At 40.3% G+C, this 23,522-nt stretch overlaps 1 protein-coding gene across 3 annotated transcripts in view; it reads left to right on the forward strand.

Annotated features, from left to right (window-relative positions):
- Nucleotides 1–21,270, forward strand: part of PPARG (peroxisome proliferator activated receptor gamma) — a 134,798-nt gene extending 113,528 nt beyond the window's left edge. For all 3 annotated transcript variants that reach the window (XM_049642738.1, XM_049642739.1, XM_049642740.1), the window contains 2 exons: nt 3,321–3,771; nt 20,798–21,270. In XM_049642738.1, the coding sequence (XP_049498695.1) occupies nt 3,321–3,771; nt 20,798–21,045 (699 nt within the window). In that variant the 3' untranslated portion in view covers nt 21,046–21,270. The remainder of the gene's footprint in view (nt 1–3,320; nt 3,772–20,797) is intronic.
- The last annotated feature ends 2,252 nt before the right edge of the window (nt 21,271–23,522 follow it).

The following is a 23,522-nucleotide window of genomic DNA, read 5'->3' on the forward strand; positions in this document are numbered from 1 at the left end:
ACATTTGATGTATCTCTCTAAAGAAAACTAATTTCCTCTTACAGAAACTGTTTTTGCTTCCCCTAGAAAAACACTGTGTTGAAGTGCAGTTTTCTTCATGTCAGTCTCACCTTTTTCTGGTCTGCCCAATATTTGAGAATTACAAGCATCACTACGGCCAGAGGCAGATTCACTTTATATAAATTAATGAAGCTTAACCTTCAGGGCTTCTCTTTTGTACAGGGTCCCTTCCAATGTTCTGAGAAGGGCGCGAACAATTTTGCTCTTATAATTTGTATTATTGAACCTAACGGTTGTTATTAAATGTACCCAATGATTGAGTGCATTTCAGGCCCCACAAAACCTGGATCTGTCCCTGATAATGTCCTAGATGTCATTAAACATTCTTTCCTGTTAAGGAGAGGTGCTTATCTGGCCATTTGCTACAATGTCTGAAGATAAATACATCCTTAGCTCCAAACTAGAGGCGTAAAATCATTAAGACCAAATTTGAGGATGATATGGTTCCTCTTATAACAGCAGATCATCAGATGATACCGTACAAGCTAATAGAACTTAGATGGCTTCCCTTTGATGTGTAGAAAATACAGAAATATGGAAGTGAAGTCCTTTTTATGTAGAACATTTTACCAGAAGTGCAAAATTAAATTAATAACCCAAGATAAGTTACATAAGCCAAATTCCACCTGGTTTTAAGGTCAGCTCTCTGTAAATCAGGTGAGTCACTATCTTTTCACTGTTTCAGGGTAAGGAGGTCCAGGGTGAAACGTGCAACTGTTTGCAGGCTAAGAACCGGTGAATTGGTAGCAAAGAAAGGCAGGTCTCCAGGCAGACCATGTCTGGTGATCCCTCTTGCAGTTTGACAGATTTACATGGAGGCCGAAAGTGCCTGTGCAGACTTCAAAAATGCAATGAAAACAGCATAATCTTGGAAAAACAAAAAAATCCACTGGTATTAATTTGCATGTCAATATCCAGAATTCTCTACCAGTTCATCACTTTTCAAATGCTGAAGGGATTTAAAAAAAAACAACAGAATGGTTTGGCATGATGGTGGGGGCTGCTGATTCCTTTCTCTGTCCTTGAGTGTTTACTGCCAGGAAATCCTGACCAACATCGATTGCCAAGGGGTTAAAGTCACATTGTTGTTAAATTGGGAGAGAAAATTAGCAGGATTTTGTGCCCTATGTTCAACTATCACAGAGTTTCAAAAACAGGAACCTGGGACTTTATATGAGGGGACAGGGGAAGTCAAGGGGAAGAGTCACAGGGTGATTTATCAGGGCATAGTTCCAGATAAATTGCTTACATGGAGGTGGAAGAATTTCATGCATACATTCTGTGCCAAGAAGCCAAATGGTTGAGCAGAAGCTCATCCAGAAGTTGCAGTGGGCAGTTCTGGGTACAGTCTTTCCAATGTGAAGAGGGGATGATTTACATTCATGTTATTTTGTACTTCTATATATACAGGTAGACTTTTCAAGTATCCATACCATCAGATTCCCATGGCAGTAACGAAAACCAGTATTTCATTAACATAAGTTTATAATATGCTACAAAACTCCTAGAGGACAGAAACCACTAAGTTCTATAAAAACAAGTCTTTCTCATGATTAGAATCTGACATTCTGGGGGAACTCAGCACATTTTAACTGATGTGACTGATTATCTGCTCTTTTTTTTCCCCCTCTCTCATTAATATCAATCCTGAAATAGAAAAAAAGAAAAAAAAAAATACAAGCAGAGTGTCCAAAAACATAGTAAGCATTATTTGCTCCTAATTTAGTTGAAGAATTAAAGCCAATAAGCAAACCTATTCTTGAGTCCACACATCTGCCCTCCTTTGGGGTTGGATAAACAATACAATTGAAGTGAAGTTTTTGGTTAGAAAAGTAAGAATTTCTGGAATAACTCCAGTGAATGGTGTTGAAATAATATGCAAGTTTGCAAATCTACTCAACATCTAAGAATCCTTAGTGTTATTTCCTTCAATGTAGAATAGACTTAATGGTGAAAATCAAAGACTTGTGTAGAGATTAACAATCTCCAAACCAGTGGGTCTTAAAGGTGGCTCCTTCTGCCACTCATTCTGTTGCTTCCTCTTGCCCATCAGGAGGGAATTCTGAGCATCTCTGCTTAAGAGAAATGTCATGTTCAGTGTGCATGCATATACATGCACGCTCACACAAATCCACATATACACCACACACACAGCTTCTGAGAAATGCAACTAGAATATCTTCAAGGGAAGAAATGGAAATATCCAGCTTAATCCATCCCCCTCAGTTGGGAAATTTGAGCCTAGGAAAGATAAAGTACTTTCCTAAAGTCACATAGTTAACCACAGAATCCAAGCTATAAGCCAAATACCCTCAACTCTTCTTCCAGTGTTTTCAAGTATACGCTTATTTGAATGGGATTGGGGCTTAACTTCTATAGTTCAGTATTTCCAATGTATGTAAAATGCTGCCCCTTCTCAATCAGAGTAGCTGGAGGATTTCACAATGACCACAACCCTTTGGTCAGTTCTATACAAGAAAAATGAAAGAGAAAGATCACTTAATGACTAACAACTTGCTTTTGAAGGCAGCCTATTGCAAACTTGAATAAACTGATCCATGTGTTTTATTGATTATTTGACCTTTAAGGACAGATATTTTGAAAAATAAGTTCAAAACCCTTTTTTAATTTTGCCACTTTATGCAGCGCTTACCCACAGGCTTTAAACATCTGGCTGTTTCTAAAACAGATTGCTTCCAGAGCATTAAGAAAAGAAATAGACATTTTCTTGGCTTGGTATTTCTCATCTGCTTTCAGACTGATTTCTTTTTAGTTATAAGTATATTTTACATGCACACTGCGTTTCATTTGAGATCTGAGTAGATTTAATCTAAAAGTGCAAGATTACTTTATGTTCAAGTGGATGTATTCAACCCTGAGTTGCCAAAATGATTTGTTTTTTATTGAAAGAAGGTTAAAAACACATTCTATTGAAAGCCAAAATAAACAACGCATTTTGTATGATTTTAAAAGTCAGCAACAAAGACTCTCCAAACAACAAAATTGGAACTCTTAGCCAGTCATAGGTAAACTGTTGCAGTATAAGCTGAAAGAAAAGAAGACCAAGCTTGGTAAAATATGTTTGGATCCGGAAGACAATTAGGAGGAATAATCAAGAGTTAAGAGTATTTTCTCATAAACTATTTTTGACCTTAAAGATTCTAGTTAACAAAGCAAATGTGTATAAAGAAACTGGTAAGGTTGTTCACCCTAAATTAGAAATCTCCAACTCAACTACGTTTTCTCCCTTTTTTTTGCAGCCATTTGTTATCTATGACATGAATTCCTTAATGATGGGAGAAGATAAAATCAAGTTCAAACACATCACCCCCTTGCAAGAGCAGAGCAAAGAAGTGGCCATTCGCATCTTTCAGGGGTGTCAGTTCCGCTCAGTGGAAGCTGTGCAGGAGATCACAGAGTATGCCAAAAGTATCCCTGGTTTTGTAAACCTTGACTTGAATGACCAAGTAACTCTCCTAAAATATGGTGTCCATGAGATCATTTACACGATGCTGGCCTCCTTGATGAATAAAGATGGGGTTCTCATATCAGAGGGCCAAGGATTCATGACAAGGGAGTTTCTAAAGAGCCTGAGAAAACCCTTTGGTGACTTTATGGAGCCCAAGTTTGAGTTTGCTGTGAAGTTCAATGCACTGGAATTAGATGACAGCGACTTGGCAATATTTATAGCCGTCATTATTCTCAGTGGAGGTAAGATTCATCTTCTTATCTTCTGTGAAAGGGGGTGGGATTGTGGTGGGATGGCTGAAAGAATTTTGACTTCCCTTAGCATTCATCCTTTCCTCTGTACTTACTGCATTTTGCTACAGAAAATGCCAATGATCTAATGCCATGAGAGCATCACTACACAGGTAAAATACCAGGAAAGAATATCACAACTTTGCAGTTTAAAGGCTGTCAGCAACCCAGGCTTTTTTTTTTTTCCTTCATAATATTTTTTCAAGTCCAATCCAAACATGGAAAACAAATGCCCTTCCCTTCCCTTCCCTTCCCTTCTCTTCTCTCCAGAAGTCCAATATATTCTTCATTTCATTTAAGTAATGACATGTACAACTTTGCTTAAGTCAGTGCTCACTTGGCATAGAGAAAGCACAACTAACTGGTTTGGGGCAGATTTTGTTTCTGCCCTACCATCAGGAAGATATTACTTTGAATTGCATTCCTAATATCAGGAATCAAGGAATATTTATCTACTGACTTCTGCCCACTCTCTCAGGAAATCTACCTGATTTCCAGAAATCTTCTCTGATGGCTTCCCTGAAAGTTCCTTTGTGAGATGGTTAGTTGTGATTAAGAATACAACCTGAACCAAAGAGCACACAGAGAAATAAATTGAGTTATTTAGCAGTTCATTGTAATTTTGTCCTTGTAAGTACATGATCTAACTAACCAACTCCAAAAGCCAGATTTTATACTAAATGCTACTTTCATTGGCTTCTCCACACATTTCCAGCTTAAGTAGAAGAAAGTTTTACTGTCGTTTCTCTTTATAAAATTTGTTTATAAACAATTGCTTAAAAGCAATGAGTTTTCGTTACTGAAATGGACTTCAGGTGAGCTTTTTGTATGTACTCTACAAAATATCATCTGGCAAAAGCTGACGTGGTGGGAGGGAGGGGGGTTTGGTTGTCCTATAGATGAAAGCTGCGTATAACTGTCCAAGGTATTGTTAAGAACACGGTGCCTTCTGTCATCCTTTGTTGTCCAATTACTTGGGAGCAGAGTGCTTCTGAAATTAGGTGCATCATGTGTTAATAATAATAATAATAGCAAACACTTATTAAGTACCTACTGTGTCCAAGGCAGTATTCTAAGTGCTTAATACACATTCACTTAATTCTCCCAACCCAGTGAGGTAAGTACCATTTTGCAAATGAAGAAACCGGAGCACTGAAAGGTTCAATCACTTGCCCAGAGTTACCCAGCTAACACAAGATGGAGCCAGAATTATGAACTCTGGCAGTCTGGCTCCAGAGTCTACAGTAATACTGCCCTTTACATGACTTGGGTGCAAATAGATAACACATACAGCGCAGGTTAACTCTGGAGCCTGCAGTACAGTGTCAAGTTGTAACACATTTAAGAGTGACATTTTGGGGATTATATTTAATGTAACAAAAACTACCATCCAGCATGTTTTAATATCTTCACTGAATCTATTTAAACAGATCAACCCTTGATCCTCCCCGGATCCATGACTAATTCAGCAAAGAAGAATGAGATTCTAATTTATTTGAGGTTCATTAGGAGAAAAAGCTTAAATTTTGAAAACCCAGTTGAGAAAAACAAGTTGATATTGCTTAGCTAATATTTTGAGGCACATTTTACTTTTAGTGAAAACTAGATTTATTAATATTTGATATATTTCTGAGATTTTTCCTAAGCATACTATATATACCATGTTTTATTCCTTTTATTCACTTAATCATTTCCCCAATCATGTTGTTACATGATTGTACGTTGTTACATACTCTTTGTTAATATATTTTATTAATTTTTGAAAATAAAAGTAATACATGGTCATTTCATAATTGAAAGAGTACAGAAAGGTATGAGTGAAAAGTAAAAGTCTTTGTCCTCAGAATAAAATAAGATTAACAAAGCCCCGTTTCTCCTCCTAGAAAGTATCTATGCATGTGGTACCATATATATGTATATGTGTATGTGTATATGTATATGTATGTATACACACACACACACACACACACACACACACACACAACCATTCTAATGACTAGGAAATATTCCATTTTATAAAGGACCATTACATGCTAAATTATCTATTTATGGTTACTTATAATTTATTACAAAACCTATAAAGAAGAATATAGAAAACTATTGAATATGTGTTCTAAATTTGTGTTTTAGTGACCATTCTTATATGTAAATTTCTGTCCAAATTCCAAATTCCTTTCTTTTTTTTTTTTTTTAAGTTTATTTCTTCTGAGAGAGAGAGAGAGAGCATGCATGCTCCTTTATGAGCAGGGGAGGGACAGAGAGAGAGAGAAAAAGAGAGAGAGAGAGAGAGAGAGAGAGAGAGAGAATGCCAAGTAGGCTCCATGCCCAGCTCAGAGCCCAGTGCAGGGTTCCATCTCACAAACCATGAGATCATGACCTGAGCCAAAATTAAGAGTCAGATATTTAACTGACTGAGCCACCTAGGCATCCCCCCAAATTATTTTCTCATTGTAAATTACCAGAAGTGGAATTGCAGGGTAGATGGCCATGAATATATATTTTTTAATGTTTTATTTACATTAAAGACAGAGAGAAGCAGAGCATGAATGGAGATGGGGCAGAGAGAGAGGGAGACACAGAATCTGAAGCAGACTCCAGGCTCTGAGCTGTCAGCCCAGAGCCCGATGTGGGGCTCAAACCCACAAACGATGAGATCATGACCTGAGCCGAAGTTGGACGCTTAACCAACTGAGCCACCCAGGCACCCTGGCCATAAATAGTTTTAAGTCTTTTTGTCACATTACTGCCAGATTGTTCTCCACAACATTTATACCAGTTTGTATTCCCACCATAGACATACACTAACGGAGGCATTTGAAATAAGCCATTCAACATGATTAATTTCTAGCCGGGGAAGGATAGACAAGAAACAGTCATGATAATTCTGAACTTTTGAACCTGAGCAGTATTGTTTTACAGGCATGTGAAAGAATAGGGTGTTTTCATCTAGAAAAAGATGCTATTACTGCCCATAACTCACGGATTATTTAAAAGCTAGATTATTTAAAAAAAAAAATGATTTGTTAGGCTTTAAAATTTTCATTAATTGGTTAAAAAAAATAACTGAATACCTTGATTCAGTTTAATAGATACTAGCTTTGGCTTTTAATTATGAAAATTTTAAATGGTACAATTTAAATATAGATGCTGTAAAAATGAATTACTTTTGGTCTTCTACAGACTGCTTTAACAGTATCCAATATCCAGATCTTATTGGATCCTGACAACAATGAAAGAAATCTGAAGGTAGCTGCCAGCCATAGATTAAAATCTTATACCTGTGGTTATAATGAGAAGAAAACCCTGTGAATAATTTTAGACTTCCTTTTAAAAATAGAATTAACCATTGACTGGTTTCCATATCACAAAAGGCAAATCCTTCCCTGACCAAAGTTTGCTTTTGTAGATGAAGTCTACCTACAGGCAGTAGATAAGAATGAATAAACTGGACCCCATGTTTGCTCAACACACAGGAATTTGATTCTCTTCTTTACTCAGAGAAGCCGATTGGGTATAGGTCAGAGAAAGAACTGCTCAAAGCCTTTCCAGTCCAGAGACTGGACTCCAGTAAGATCAGAATCCCAGTTATCTGTAGTATAGTGAGATCAGTATCTCAGATTGTGGTTTATTAGAGTACAACATGTAATTTCTCAGTTATTTTTTTTTCCCATCCTGGGTTTTCCAGAAAAGAAGAACATTCATATAAGCAAGAGGCTTTGATCCAGTAAACAAATTTGTGATCCTACATAATCTTGACAAGAGTGATCATTTTCTCCTCTGTAGTTTACATTGAAGTCTATGGATTGCTTCAGAAAGAAGAGCTTCTTTGGCAGGGGTCCCATTGACCTCATTCTGAGCTAGCCTTAAAATCACAGAAGAGTTTCATTCTGGTGAAGGCATCATGACCCTAGACTGAAGGGAGTATGGGGAGATGGGCATTATGTAAGAGTGAAGTGGTAGGGAGTTAGGGAGATTAAGGGCAAAGGGTCCCCAGAAGAACAAAGAGGATTTTTTTTGGGGGGTGAAAGTATCTGATTTGACCCAACTAAGTATTTGCTGAGGAAACTGGAGTTGCTATAGTAAGATCACTGTCATTCAACTTCAACCATAGAAACTGCTGATACTTTTAGATTTGGTAGTTAGATTGGCCTGGTGCTTAGCGTCTTTGGCTGTCTACTCAGCTGTCAAACCAAGCTAGCTGAGAAAGATGACCTAGTTCTTCTCAAGTTTTCCTCCTTTCTCTCTTTCTCCTCTGAGCTCAAGGCAAGAAAAAAATGGGACTAAAAAGAACAACACTGTAGAATCAGACAAAGGACAGCACTTCATACGTTTTCAACAGCATTTCGTATACGTTCTCTTATTAGATCCTGAGAATTTTTGTGTATTTTTATTCTCATTTCATAGAAGGAAAAGCGAGGCTCGTAGACTTAAGTAATTTGTCTGAGATCGAGAAACTAATGAGCCGTGGAACTAGGGCTGAAACCCAGGTGTCCTGTCACCTCAGAGTGCGCTCTCTGCCACACAACCTGTCCCCTTCCACCTGGCTAGTGGATCCTGGTCACCCTTCTTACACTTGTGTTGGTGGCTGCAACCTGTGCTGTCTACACAATACTCTGTAAGGTATGGGCCCATAATTTAGAAGTCATGCTTCCTCAGTAGTCGTGATAAGTAACAGCTTCCCTTGCTCCCTCTAGGATGGGTGGTGTCAAGAGTAATAAAACTGCCTCCAGCAAGGGGCATGTTTGCAACTGGCGCCACAGCTTCATGCCAGCCACACTAGCAAACTCCCAAAACTGCCCAGCAACCACAGCCAAGTGTAAAGCTCAGTAAAGCTGACAAGCTCCAGGACACTCCATTGGACACTTTGCCCCCTTGAGCATTTGCTGTTCAGTGAAGAAAAGCATAGGAAGGTTCCAGCTGGAACTCTGCAACAGGAAAAAGCTCTTTTTGTTAATTCAGAACAGTTTGGAATCTATTACAGTTCTTCCCCAACTTCCAGGACAGGGGGGAGGAAATTCAATGGGTTTTACAATATATTTTTTGAGGCAAATTGCCACCGTCATCCTAATGACAGAGAGGCTGTAAATATTGATACAGTGGCCACAGATGGTAAATCATCAGCCTCCTCATTTACCCTCTTGAGTCTGGCTTAGTTACGCAAACCACCTCTATAGCAGCTCCTTCCTCTTCCAGCAATCCCAGCCATGTTCTTTCTCGGTGAGGCAACTTTGGACTCCAACTGTTCTTGGAGTGTTGCTATGTGTTTCTGCTGTTGAGAGGGCAGGGGGCAGGGAGAACAGGGTACAAGAAAGGGGAATTGTTCTCATGGCTGTACATCTGCAGATCAAGGAAGAGTAGATATTCTGAGACAATTGAGTGAGTCTTAGTTCTATCAGGTCAGTAACCTGAGGCTTCTGTTTCTTACCCTTAGTCATGACTATATATGTGTGTGTATATATATACATATATTTTTTTAATTTGTTGGAATTAGAATCAAAGGACAGCATCTAGTTCAGAATATATACTTACTGGGTGCATGTTGAATGCATAATAGTCAAATAATAATAATAATAATAATAGTAATAGCAGCTACCATTTACTGAATACTTCACCGCGTGCCAGTATATATTGAGCACTTTACGCACATGCAGTAATCCTTGTTTAACCTTTCCTGCAGCTCTGCAAAGTCTGTTATTATCCCCATTTTACAAATGTTGAAAACAAGTTTAGAGAGATTAAGCAACTTGCCCAAGGTCACAGAGCCACTAAGTGGTGAGGCCAAGGTTCAGACCTAGGTCTCTCTGACCTTAAAACTGATACCCTTCTGTGTATTGGGATGTGGAAGCATCCCAGTTAATTACCTTGATCTGGGAGTTTGGTGCAGTTATCAAAAACTGCCCATTTCATTTTGCCTCTAAATATTTCAATCAAGAGTTTTCATGTTTTAGTCCAGATATTACTTAATAATATCCAAAGCCCTTGAGACACCCTTTTAACCTAACAAAATTACACCCTAAGTTTGAAAATTGCTGTGGGAAGGAACTGGGCCCAGTATAACACTGAAGACTGGTACTATGTTCTTAAACTTGTTCAGGTAGCATGGCCCTTGGAAACAATGGCACTGGATATAGCACTCACCACAAAAATTGGCAATAAGCTTTAAGTAACAGAGTGAATACATTTGTTCTTAATCAGGTACCATCCTACCAGCCAGGTTTTAACAGCTAAGTGTTGCAGAAAAAATTTATGAGAGAAATTTTGAATTGTTAAAATATCATCCAGTAACTTAATTTCATCTTGTCAGTCAGAAACAATCAAATGAACATTCATTCAGCTGTAGCTGCAAACACTTCATGCCAGTTCATAGACACAGGGTTTGAGGACTCTGAGTTTGAATGTTTCATTTCTCTTCCCCATCCCTAACTGCCCCTCAAAACCTTGAGGCTATTTCCAGCTCATTTGTAATCTTTCCATTTTCTGCAGAGCTATTTCTGTAAGTTAGAATGAACAGTATAGCACTTCTCTAAACAGAAGACAGAGTACAGGTGCCTGAGTGGGCCTCCACTTTTCTTGAGGAAACCCCGATACCTCTGATTCTGCAGGGCCCAGTGGCCCCCACATCTTCTTTGTCTGTTAGCATCATCCTTAGTTAACTGGGAGGAGACAACCCAAAATAGTTTAAGACTTACCCTCCTATGCCAATTAAATATCCAGCTATTTTATCCATACAGTTTTTTGTACAAGACTCAGGCTGCTGCCTAAGTGGTAAAAGTTGTTTTTCTAACTTCTTTCTCATGATATTGAGAATAAACAAGGACATATGATTTCTCATGTTTCTAAGCCCTCAGTAGGACAGTTGAAGAATGTTATTATGTGGTTCAGATCTCTCATCTGGGCCATGATGGTGTCAGAAAGTAATAGCATTCTTTTTTTTTTTTTAACGTTTATTTATTTTTGAGACAGAGAGAGACAGAGCATGAACGGAGGAGGGTCAGAGAGAGAGGGAGACACAGAATCTGAAACAGGCTCCAGGCTCTGAGCTGTCAGCACAGAGCCGGACGCGGGGCTCGAACTCACAGACCGCGAGATCATGACCTGAGCCGAAGTCGGACGCTCAACCGACTGAGCCACCCAGGTGCCCCAATAGCATTCATTTTTAACTGAAAAATGTTTAATGGGCACCTACACTGTGTCTACCTAGTGTATGGCGTTCATCTCTTTTGCTCTTCCCACAGTGCTGCCATGACCAGTGGGAGACCCTTGTGAGATGACCAGGATGGCTCTGAATAGTGACTCAATTAGGAAATGTCCCATTAGACCACTCTTTTCATAACCTTTGTAGACTTGGATTGGACAGAGATGAGGTATATCTAGGAGTTCTCAACTGGCATGCAAATTCTAAAAAACAAAGAGCTGGCAGGGGGATGGGGAGACAGGGAGAAGATGAACCCTACTAGAATTATCTGAAAAACTTAAAAAAAATACATGAGTACACATGAGCACGCGCGCGCGCGCGCGCGCACACACACACACACACACACACACACACACACACAGGCTTCTGTTGATTGTAGGCCATAGAAGCATCTTTCTCTGTGATTGCTCAGAAATACCATCTCTTCCTCACCCTGGGCCTGGTAGGCTGGAATCATCTTAGTAAGTGAGCACACGATTGTGTTTGACCTCAGTGACAGACATGGGATTGAAAGCCAAACTGCTGAGTCATTCCTGTCACCGCACCAGCAGTCTTGGAAAAGGTTCAGTCAGTCAGTCAGTGGGCTGCTTTTTGGAGCACTTTATCATTTTGGGTTCTCACAATGTGTGTTTAAACTCTGGGTGACCCCAGGCAGCCTTCCAGACTGGCACAATTCACCAAGACATTCAGACTGATCATCTGCAAGTGAAGAAGAATGAAACTTGAGGACTAGTTCAAGTCACTTATCACAGAGAGGCCAGCACAGGTTGTGAAGGAATCATGCACTCCCAGGGAAAGCACCTTTCAAGGGTCTTGCCAGCTTCACAAATAAGAAAGCCAGAAGACGCAGGATGGGGCATTGGAAAACATTGGACTCACGTAGACAGCCCTGAGTTCAAACCCCACCCCCTCCTCCACCACTTACTAGATGTATGATTTCACTTGATTATTTACCTCCCTGGGCCCTAATTTCCTTATCAGTACCCTAAGTAAATGAAATAACATTACGTGAAGGCTCTGGCACAATGCCTGGGACATGGTAAGCACACAGTAAATGCTCATTTTCCCTCCTCCCCCCACCCCCCACCATGATAGAATTTGAAGTAGCTCCACAGCAATCCTGCCAGTCGTATTGCTTGCAGTTCCACCAACAGTCATTCTTAAATCCCTTATCACAATATAAATGCCCCCAGGGAGCTATCAGCTAATCCCTTGTATCAGCTATCACTTTAAGGGGATTAGTTGTGGATTGAGAACAAAACCCCAAGGGAAAGAGACACTGGAGGAAGGGGGAGTGGCCTGACAAGCTAAGGGGAGAACTCTAAGCCCCCTTGCCCCTCAAAGAGACAGAGAATAGCAGCAGGAGAGTGATGAGTTTCCACACTCCCAAAGTTCTGATAAAGTTTTGGGCCATTAGATGTTGAGAGGTCATTTTTGAGGTTAGTTAGAGATCACACCTATGTTTTGAGATCACAGGCTCTTCTCAAAAACATTGGAAAGGAAGACATGGAGTGTTGCAGAGAACTTTTATGTTTGGTTATTGGCATTTCTAGAGGTTGAGGAAGCAAGGAAGAGTGGTTGGATTTGGAACAGGAGTGTGTCCGACTTGATGAGAAAGAAGAAATCACTCTCCTTCATCTTTTCCTGTCCAGCCTTCTTCCTCTACCTCCCACCCACCCCCCATTTCCAGTCCTGATCCAGTGTTGGACATAGAAGGAGCAGAAATTTATCTATATCCCTCGGCTCAAAGGAAGAACACACTGCTCTCCTGGCTCTGACACAGAGAAGGGGAGCAAACCGTGTGGCTGAGCTTCATTTGAGCAACCTTGAATGACTAGAACAGGGAACCCTAACTCCAGGGTGAAGGAAGACAGGAAAGCAAGGACTTCCCAAGGGCAGGATGGAAATCTCAAGTAAAATTTCCATTCTGAAAGACCTGGAAATAAAACTGAGCCCAAGCTCATTTCACTCCATGGAGGTACCATTGAGCAATGCAAAGAGCTTTGAGGACAGCAAAGAAGAAAGTGCTACCCACCTGTTATTAGGTACCTTTGTGTTTACTGCCATAGTTGGAGAGGTGGCTTTTGAGTAGGTAAGTGTTTAAGATGAGGGAAGTTGGTGTGGAATGGCTACTCAATGGCCAGATAAAAGAAAATATGCCTGGCTTGGTTTCATCATGGTGGTTATCCCCTTTCACCATCTTGGCCACATCATATGTGTTATTGTTGTGAGGAGTGGTTGTCATTTGGACATAGAGAAAGCATTAATCAGAAAAATGTTAGAGTGTTAACCCACTCCAGAATAAAGGACTCTGCTGGCTACATGTGCCTTCATGGCAGAATGTGCTCGTTACAGAAGATCTTTATCTGTTTGATAACACGTTTACAATATCTGCTAGTTCTGTTGTGCCCGTGCCCAGACAGCCACCATCAACTGCCTTGCTGCTAAAGTCATCCAAGGTGCAGCCTTCTGATTAATTTAGGCTTGCCCTGCTAGGATTCCTAATACCAAATCTCCAGCAAGGTGCAGCTCCAGGAGTGGAAAGGGGAATAACATCTGGAAGAGGGAATGGAGAGATGGCTGAGAAGAAGGGAGCAATTGAGGGGGAAAGAACAGGAAATATAGAGTACCCAGGAAAATCAGAGAAATGAGAGAAGAAAGGTAGGAAGGAAAAAGAGGAAAGTGACATTATACTATTAGAAATAGCTACCTTACTATGTGTCAGGCACTGCGCTAAGAGCTTTCCATCTATGAGTTGGACTACTCTTATGTCTCCATTTTTTTAAAATGTTTATTTATTTTTGAGAGAGAGAAAGACAGAGCACGAGTGGGGGAGGGGCAGAGACAGAGGGAAACACAGAATCTGAAGCAGGCTCCAGGCTCTGAGCTGTCAGCACAGAGCCTGACGCGGGCCTCAAACTCACAGATCGTGAGATCATGACCTGCGCCCAAGTCAGACGCTTAGCCAACTGAGCCACCCAGGTGCCCCTTTATGTCTCCATTTTTTAAGTGAGGAAACTGGGGCACAGAAAGGTTAAGAAACTTGCTCAACGTTACCCAGTAAGTAAGTTTTAAGGCTAGGATTTCAACTGCTTCTCATTAAGGCAGGAGTGCTTACTCTTGCCTGTGCATCAGAATCACCAGGGAGCTTTTAAAAGCTCAAGGTCATACCCCAGGCCAAGAAAATAAGAATCTCTAGAGATGGGATCCAGGTGTTAGTTGGTGGGTTTTTAATCTTTCCACATGATTTCAGTGTGTAACCAAAGTTGAGAATCACTGCACTCCATCAAGCTCCAATTGAAAATTAAATATGAAAAGAAGCATACATGTGAAACTTCCTTACAATATTTTTCCCCCCAAGGGTAGGAATGTGGGAGGGAATTGCTACAGGCCATACCATAGTTTACCAAAGGTAAAGTTGGCTGAATTCACAGTTTTGCCTAATGCTCACCATGATTCCGATAGATCAGAAAAGTGTTGCAGAATCCCTAACACCATCACTTCAAGGAACAAGTAAATTGAGGCACCAATGGCTTCCTTGTTTTATTATTGCTCTTAGACTGTCTTGCTTATATGCATTCAACTACAAGAATGAGAATCTGCCCAAACCCCTCAAACATGGATCTGCATCAGGAATTATCTTCTAGTGCCCCTGAATTTGTGCTCTTACCAGGAGCAGTTCAGAAATCTTCCATTTCCCAACTGTGTAAATGCCAGCCCAACCCTGCTTATACTCCTGACCCCATCCCTGTAGAAACTGCCTTTATTTGCACAAACCGAGAGAATAATAATATCTTACAAAGCCCCAGTACGTAGCTCATTCTCACCAGAACCTTATGAAAGAAACAGCACCGTTCTAAAAAAAATTAAGCCAAAACCCAGAAATATTAGAGGACCTGTCCAGAATCATACAGAAACTAAGTGGAAGTGATACAGGACTCAAATCAAGTCTTCAGTTTCCAAATCCACTGCTCTTTTTAGCTCATCTGTGAACTTTGGAAGAATGGAATAAAGGACATTGGAGAGGAAGTGTAAAAGGAAGTCCTACCTCCCCTTTGGTTTTCACCGGGCACCTGAACTAAGGTCTTTCATTGTCCGTGGATCAGTTTACAACTACCCAGCTATCAGACTTCTTTTTTTTCTGAATCCCCTGGATACAGTCCTTTTCAGATTACTCTATTTCAGAAAGCCAAAAGACCATAGCTTTAATAGCAGCTCTTAGAATAGAGACAAAACCACCTACTTGGTTTTTCTCCCTCTCCTCCTGAAGACTCCATTGGAGCCCTCTGCTTCCCTAAGACACCTTCTGAGAAAATCTGTGTTCAGGAAATGCCTGGCCCAGGTGGGCAGATCCCAGGAGAGTCAAGAGAATTGAAATCTTCTTCAGATAGCTCTCCACATAAGAGAGCCAGATCTGGATATGATGGGAGTTTAATAGGTTTGCTCATAATCAGCAGCCCTCGCTAATCAGTTCCAGCATTGTGTGAGTGGGGACCAGAAAGGTTGCTTTCCCAATTCTTTGCAGCCTGGGAGTAAGGAACCACCAGTAATTGACTCCAGCTTCCTAGAAGGTTGTGTCCTGGAGTATGAGAATCAACACTCACTTTCCCATAAGGGCCTTCTAGACAGCCTAGGCCAGTGAATGAGGTCCCTTGACCCTGATCCAATCCCAGACCTCAACTCTGACCCTCAGCAAGGTGTAGAGAGATCTCAGACGGGGCTCCTAAAAACAGGGTCTTAGCAGGCACTGAGCCACTGAGGAGTGGAGAGGAAAGGGTGGGGACCCAGGATGGCTCTGGATGCTTAGACAGATTGCCTAGCTTAGCTCAGCAAGGGTTTGAGTGCGTGTGGAAGGAAAGTGAAAGGAAGGAGAAAGAGGGAGAGGGAAGAGGGGAGGCCTTGTAGCTGATTACAGGGTAGAAGGTGGGGAGCAAACCTGACAGATCCCTTTTGCCTTTGATTCTAGGGATTGCTTTAAGACCAAAGGATGCTTTTTAGGTTTTTTTGTTTTTTGTTTTTTTTTTTTAAAGAAGCCAAGTGTTTTAAATTTAAAATGTAAGCCTGTAAATATACTTTTCTAATTAAATTTTGAGTGTATTTTCCCCAGGTTAATTATGTGAATTATGTATTTACAGAGGAGAAAATTGGGGCCCCCTGAACTTGAACAGCTTGCTCTGGGTCACAGAGCTGGTCAGAGTGTAGTACTTTTTACACTTGACTGCAGTCTGTTTTGCCTTGACTGAGGCTCAGTAAAGGGGACAGTGGGACAGATCTGTAAGTGATCTAACTTGTCATTGGAGAAAATATAAATCAGTGGCCACAGAATTTCAGCCCTTCAGCCAAACTTCATCTGTCACATAATAAAAAAATTACTTGCCAAAGAAGGGTTTGAAAATTCAAACCAGACCCTTCTCCACTCCTCGAGGAGCCAGTTCCATTGTACTGCACTGAAGCCAAGTGTTTCCAGCAAGCCTGATCAGCTGCGTTTTAGGGTTTGGTTGTTTGAGCTGTCATGATAAATGAAGCCTACTAGGTTAATGTAATCTGTTCTGCAGAAGTTTTGACTGATGCTGCCCACGAGGAAGGAAGAAGGAGAAAGGGCTGTAAGGAGCCAGTGTCCCAGTGAGCCGAGGTTCTACACAAGGGTGTGGGGTCCCAGCTGGTGGAGGAGCCACATTCAACACCTGCCTTCACACAGAATGCTGCCACTTGAGATGCAAATTCATTTGCATAGCCCCTGGCAGTTGAAATCTGGAACATTTGTCAGGGAGAGAATCAGCAGTCATGAAACCAAAGGCACTGGTCCAGGACATGTCAGAGACTGAGGCATCAGGGTTTTCATTACTGCATGGCAACTATGAGAAAAGGCACAGGCCCTCGAGGGGCGCGATTATCCAAGCCAGGACAACATCACTTGTTTCAGCCTCAGAACCTGTGATTTTTGCTGATGGTTCCAAATTTAAATGCCAAGAGAGAAAAAGTATACTTATTCCAGTCAATGGGATATGTTAGAGATGTTAGAAGAAAGAATCGATCCAAAGTTTCCTTCTGTAATTAAAAATGGAAAAAAAAAAAAAAAGAATGAAAAGAAACTTAATGTAAGAGAATGTTCAGAGTTCTGAAAACCTCACCATGAGGCCGTCTAACATTCCTCTCCTGTGCCTCACCTCAGTGGATAGAGGTTACTAGAGTTTATTAGACACAGAAAAACACAGTTTACAGGAGACTTCTTCATTGTGTAGTGATCCTGTCTTTAGGCTTGTTCACCAACCAGGAGAATTGTACTTTTCAATCCAGGACTCAGCCAGAACAACCTTCTCGCTCATTAGCTCAGCCAACTGAGTGCTTCCTGTGTTTCCACCAGAGGCTCAGAGACGATCAAGGCACAGTGTTTGCCCTCTGATACCTCATGACCTCAAAGGAGAGATAAAGAAGGAAATCAGTACTTACAATACAATTTATAAGTACAATATGCTAATAATACAGCATTTGAAATTAAACAGACTTAGATTCAAATATCAGCTCTGCCATTTACTAGGAGGTGGCAGATTTGGGGCAAATTTTAACACCTGTCTCTCAATCTTCATTTTTCCCTTCATAAAACACTGACCTCATGGAGTTATTGTGACAATCAAATGATATATTGTGTAGAAAGCCCTTAGCACATTCTTTGGAAAATGATAACCATTCAATAAATGTAATCTCCTCATAGGATAGAGATCGAAGTGTTTATAAGGTGCAACAGGTCTAGAGAAAGGGGGTTGGGAGAACAGGGGAGAGGAAGGGATAATGTCAAGGAGGGCTCCCAGGACATAGGAGACATGGGCTTATATTTTGAGGAATAGGTTGAAATCAGTAAGATGGGTGAAGGGAAAGGAAGACCATTTCAGGAGGGAGGAACAGAATCTGCCTCAGCACAGTCATGACAGAAAATAGGATGTTTGAGGGACTTAGTATGGTAATACCTTAATATGGCCAGAACAGAAGGAAGTGAGGTTAGAGGATGAAGGGTAGTAAAAGGTAAGTAAAAGCTCTTATACAGTGCCGTAGTTTACAGGGAAGGGAAGACAAGCTAAGGTGAAAAGCCTTCAAGAACTAAAATTTGGAATCAATACAAGGTGTCAGGTGAGTGTCCTGAATGATGTACAAGAATCCTGCACCTCTCTGGTGAGCTTGACGGAGAAAACCTTACATGATAACCACAATGCAACAAACTTAGAAATTAGAAAATAAACTTAGAAGTTAGAAAACAAGACAAACACCAAAACTTTCCACTTGGAAATTTTAAAACACACTTCTGTATAACTCTTAGATTAAAAATGAAATCAAAATAGTAAGACATATTATTTGGGAGAGAGCTACATGAGTACTGTTTACCAAAGCCTATGGGGTAAAACCAAAGTGACATTCAGGAAACTTTAGAGTTTTAAATGCATCTATCAGAAAACAAGAAATACTAAAACTAAATGAATTAAGCATTCAACTCAAGAAGCCAGGAAAAGAGAAAAAAATAAACCTAAAGAAAGTTAAAAGAATGAATTAGTTAAATTGAAAACAAAATAGAATTTTTAAAAAGTTAATAAAACCAAAAGCTGTATTTCTCTAAAAAGAAAAAAAAGATAAGCCTTTAGCAAATCAGATTTTTAAATGACAGAATATACAAAATAAAAAGCATTCAATTATAAATAAAAATGATAGGAGATTTCAGATTCTGAGAGAATGTCATTACAACTCTATTTCAATATGAATTGCAAAAATTTTACTTTTATAAAGAGTAAAAGGTCTTTACTAAATCTCGACTAAGCTCTTCACTAGGAAGATTAAATGCTACAGAAGAAAAATTAAAGGTAGCCAGAGATTTACCATCAGGCTCAGAGAGTTCTGCCAATGAATTCCAAGAAGCCATCAAGGAACAGATCATTACTACATAGAAACAGAAGGAAAATTTATCAACTCAGTCTATAAGGCTGGTTAACATTTATTACCAAACAGACAAAGGATGGCACAAAAAAGACATTTCTGTCACAAATTTTAAAACTCAAAATAGGAGCAAATACAAAAGTATAGGGAAATCTATGAATATAATGTACTATACTAGAGTAAGATAAAACCATATGGTCATCTCTTTAGAGAGAAAAAGTTTAAAGCATTTGATGAAATGCAACAACATTCCTGACTTAAAAAAATTAAAAACTGTGTAACTCTTAGAAAGCCAGGAGTAAAATGTATCCACCATAATCTACAGTAAACTTCATAGTTGTGGTAAGCCATTAAGAATCATTTTCTTCATGGTTAGGAATAAAACAAGAATACCTCCTACCACTACTGTTATTTAATACCATATTAGAGATATTAGCCAATACACTATGGCAAGAAAAAGAAATGAGAAGTATAAACACTGGAAAAGAAGAAATAAATGAAACTACCATTATTTGTGGATGTAATTGTCTATCCAAAATAGAAAAACAAATCCATGATAAAAACTATTTGAATTGATAAGAGTTTAGGAAATTGAAATATATTCAGTGTACTGAAGTCAATAATTTTTTTCTAAGCACCAGCAGGGATATATTAGAAAAAATAATGAAAAAGAAGCATAGAATACTATTAAGCAAAGAAGTAAGTTAAAGAAGTAAAGGATACTGTGTTTAAGGATTCATCTAACAAGATCCACATGAAGAAAAACATGAAAAGTTTAAAAGTAATTTAAGTTCATTGTTTAAAAATTCAAATACGGAAAGTATAAAGAAGAAAGTGAGAATTACCTCACTACTCAGAAGAAAGCTCTATTAAAATCTGGGGCTCTATCCTTCCAAACTATACCAGTATTTAAAAACTATGTCTTGCCTCACTGAAAATGTATATGCTGGGGCGCCTGGCTGGCTCAGTTGGTTGAGCATCCCGCTTGTGATTTCAGCTCAGGTCATGATCTCACAGTGTGTGATTTCAAGCCCTGCATCAGGCTCTTCGCTGACAGCACAGAGCCTGCTTGGGATTCTCTATCTCTCTCTCTCTCTGTCTCTCCACACACATCTCCCACTCACACTTTCTCTTTCTCTTTCAAAAATAAATAGACATTAAAAAATATATATGCTATATAAGGATATATGTATATGTATATATACATACATACATACATGCTATATATTAAGGGGAAAAGGCAAAGCTTTAAAAAAAATTTTTTTAATGTTTATTTATTTTTGATAGAACACAAGGTGGGGAGGAGAAGAGAGAGAGACACAGAATCTGGAGCAGGCTCCAGGCTCTGAGGTGTCAGCACAGAGCCTGACACAGGGCTCGAACCCACAGACCATGAGGTCATGACCTGAGCTGAAGTCAGTCACCCAACTGCCACCTGGGCGCCCCAAGGCAAAGCTGGTTTCAAAAGCATATCTAAAGCTGTGGTGAGAAAGTAAGTGGAGGTTAGAAAACAGACTCATCAGGAACGAGCAGAAGTTGAAAATGAGATTTCTGAGTGAGTAGAAACATACTGGCAGAAGAGTCCTCAGTCTGGGGGGAGGATTACGCCACCATCATGTTATGTCAACTGATCAGACAGATTTAGCCCCAGCCGGGAAGCGATGCCCCTGGAAAGAGCTCTAATAGTCTTGGTTTCAGTCCATCCTCCTGCTCCACTGTCTACTTAACCTCCCTCACCACCTTATTTTAGAACCAGAGCAAAACAAGCCAACAAAAAGACAGGGGAGTAGTTTCGCTGAATATGCCTCAGATGTGGGGCCAGAGAATGCTGTAACGGAACCTCTTGTTCTTCTGCTCCCCCAGACCGCCCAGGTTTGCTGAATGTGAAGCCCATTGAGGACATACAAGACAACCTGCTGCAAGCCTTGGAGCTCCAGCTCAAGCTAAACCACCCGGAGTCCTCCCAGCTCTTTGCCAAGCTGCTGCAGAAAATGACAGACCTCAGACAGATTGTAACAGAACATGTGCAGCTATTGCAAGTAATAAAGAAAACAGAGACAGACATGAGTCTCCACCCGCTCCTACAAGAAATTTACAAGGACTTGTATTAGCAGAGAAGTCCAAATTCACTGACCACGTTTTCCTTCTTCCAGTTGCACTATTATTTTGAGGGAAAATCTGACACCTAAAAAATTTACTGTGAAAAAGCATTTTAAAAAAGAAAAGGTTTTAGAATAATAGATCTATTTTATGCATATTGTTTATAAAGATACATTTACAATTTACTTTTAATATTAAAAATTACCGCATTATGAAATTGCTGGTTGTATTTGAAGACTGAGTCTTATGCGTTCCCTCCCCTCCCCCCACCACCAGGCTCATTCCCTTTTATTTCCTTCCCCTTCCTTCCTTCCCTCCTCCCTCCCTGCCCCCTTTCCATCCTTCTTCTTTCCTACACATTTGTCAAAATGGGAGTGGAACTGCGGACTGACTTTCATTCTCAGTAAATTAATTTTTTCTTCACTTCGCTCTTCTGAACCCTCCATCTGCCTTAACACCCACAACTAAGAAAGGCAGGGAAGCCTCAGGACAAAAACTTCTCAGAGCATGTGTTTCTTACCCTGCATGTGCGAGTCTGGGGCATATCCCTCAGGCCTACCAAGGATCCAGTCTTCTTCCACAACCCCAACCAAGACTTTCAGTCACCAAGAGCAGCCTACGGGCAGGGTTCCACGGCATACATGGTATACCCGGGGGCAAATGCTAACTGCTGGGAGATGTGGGTAACAGGTGTTTTAAAATTTGGCATCTGCCAAAAAAGAACTTAGAGTTGAACTAAGGAGAAAAGATTAATCTTTCTTAAAAACAGATTATAATGCTCGGTATAATCATGGACCAATAAATGGCTCAGACTCTAAGTACTGTTAGAGTTCAAAGGAAGTAAGGATGGATGAAGATTGGAATAGTTAAACGTGACTCTAAATTTATTGAAGTGGGCTTCAGAGGATGTGTTGGATTTGGGATAGGTAGAGAGTAGGAGAAAAGATATTCCAGGAAAGCAAAACAGCAGGAACAACAAGAAGAGGAACCAAAACCAACCGTGAATGAGGGAGAAGAGCCAAGTTCCAGTTCTGATGTACACAGACCAGTTTTGCTATAATTATTCCTACTGTCCTCCTTGGGACCACCATGCCCAGAGATCTCTTACTTTTCTAACCTGAAAGTCTAATTATCTGTATCATTTAGGTGATGCAGGCCTCCCCAGCATGCAGATTATATGTTCCCTAAAAGGAGGGACCTTCTTGGCACATTAATAGATTCGATGATTGAAGCCACCAAATTCAGTGACTTTGAATCAATACAGTGACTTTGAAGACTGCCTTCAAAGAGAGACCTCTCGAGGTCTTTCTCCTCCAGGATGGTTATATCTACTGACCTAAATTACTTCCCTGCTGCTTCTCCCTTAGTTTATCTTTCCTTATGGCACTAATACTTAGGAGGACATAACTTTACATTTGAGGCTTTTAAGGCCAGAATATCAGGAAAGACATTTTCATCCTTTACCCAAAAATAAACATCTCCAAAGAGTCAGGTTACAGAAGTGAGTCCTGTCTGCAGCCCTAGAAATGTAAGATCCCTAATTCTTTCGGAGCAATGATTTCTGAGCTCAAACCTTTAGATACAACCACCACATTTTGGGAGGAATGAAGAGACTGAAGTCATTGTCAAAGTGTTATCAAAACACTGGGAAGGAAAGTAACAAACTCAGTGCGTCACATGGCTATTGTTCCCTTGATGCCAAACATCAGGATATTCTCAAACATCTCCGTGACTAACCAGAGGCTTCACTACTGTTCCATGTGGAGAGTTTATCATCCGGCAGATCTCAAAAAAAAAAAAAAAAAAAATTGTGAGCAGTAGACAAGGTGAGGATTCCACCTCAGAGGAGATCCCTTCTTTACAAGTTTTCTTAAACAAAAAGTCTTTCAGCACGCTGCCTGCTCTCTGTTCCCACCAGCCTCGTGCAGCCGGTCCAAACCCTTTCCACAATCTCAGAGTTGTGGCTGCCAATGTGGGGAGTAAGGGGGACGCTCTCAGCTCTTTGGCACTGATGGTTAGCATTAAATAGCTTTTAAACCCTGGCAGCTTGTAAGTTCCCATCTCTCTTACTTCTTCCCTGTGGTTTGGACTATCATTTGCTAAATATTTTACGACACATCTTATACAGCCTCCAAAACTCCTGCTCCTTTCTTCGGTCTTCTGTTCCCCCCAGGATGATTCACAATTTAATCAACAAATGTATCATCAGTTATTCGTAGTACTTTCTCTGGACATAAACACACTTAGGGATTTGTGTTAATAAAAATAGGAAGAAAAGTAACTTTGGCCAAGAGTCCAAAAAAGGAGGGGGGAGATTTTCAAGGCTCCCATGAGAGCCTACACCCAGCACCGCCCTTGAATTTGGCCTGGCTCCCCTCTAGCTCCCTGCTGCCTGTGGAGCACTGGAACAGCAGGGTACCCATGGGAGAGACCATATCTACCCAACCCATCTAACCACCATCGAAAACTGGGCTGATCTGAGTTTCTG

The sequence above is a fragment of the Panthera uncia genome, chromosome A2, assembly GCF_023721935.1.
Source record: "Panthera uncia isolate 11264 chromosome A2, Puncia_PCG_1.0, whole genome shotgun sequence".
Classification (NCBI taxonomy): Eukaryota; Metazoa; Chordata; class Mammalia; order Carnivora; family Felidae; genus Panthera; species Panthera uncia.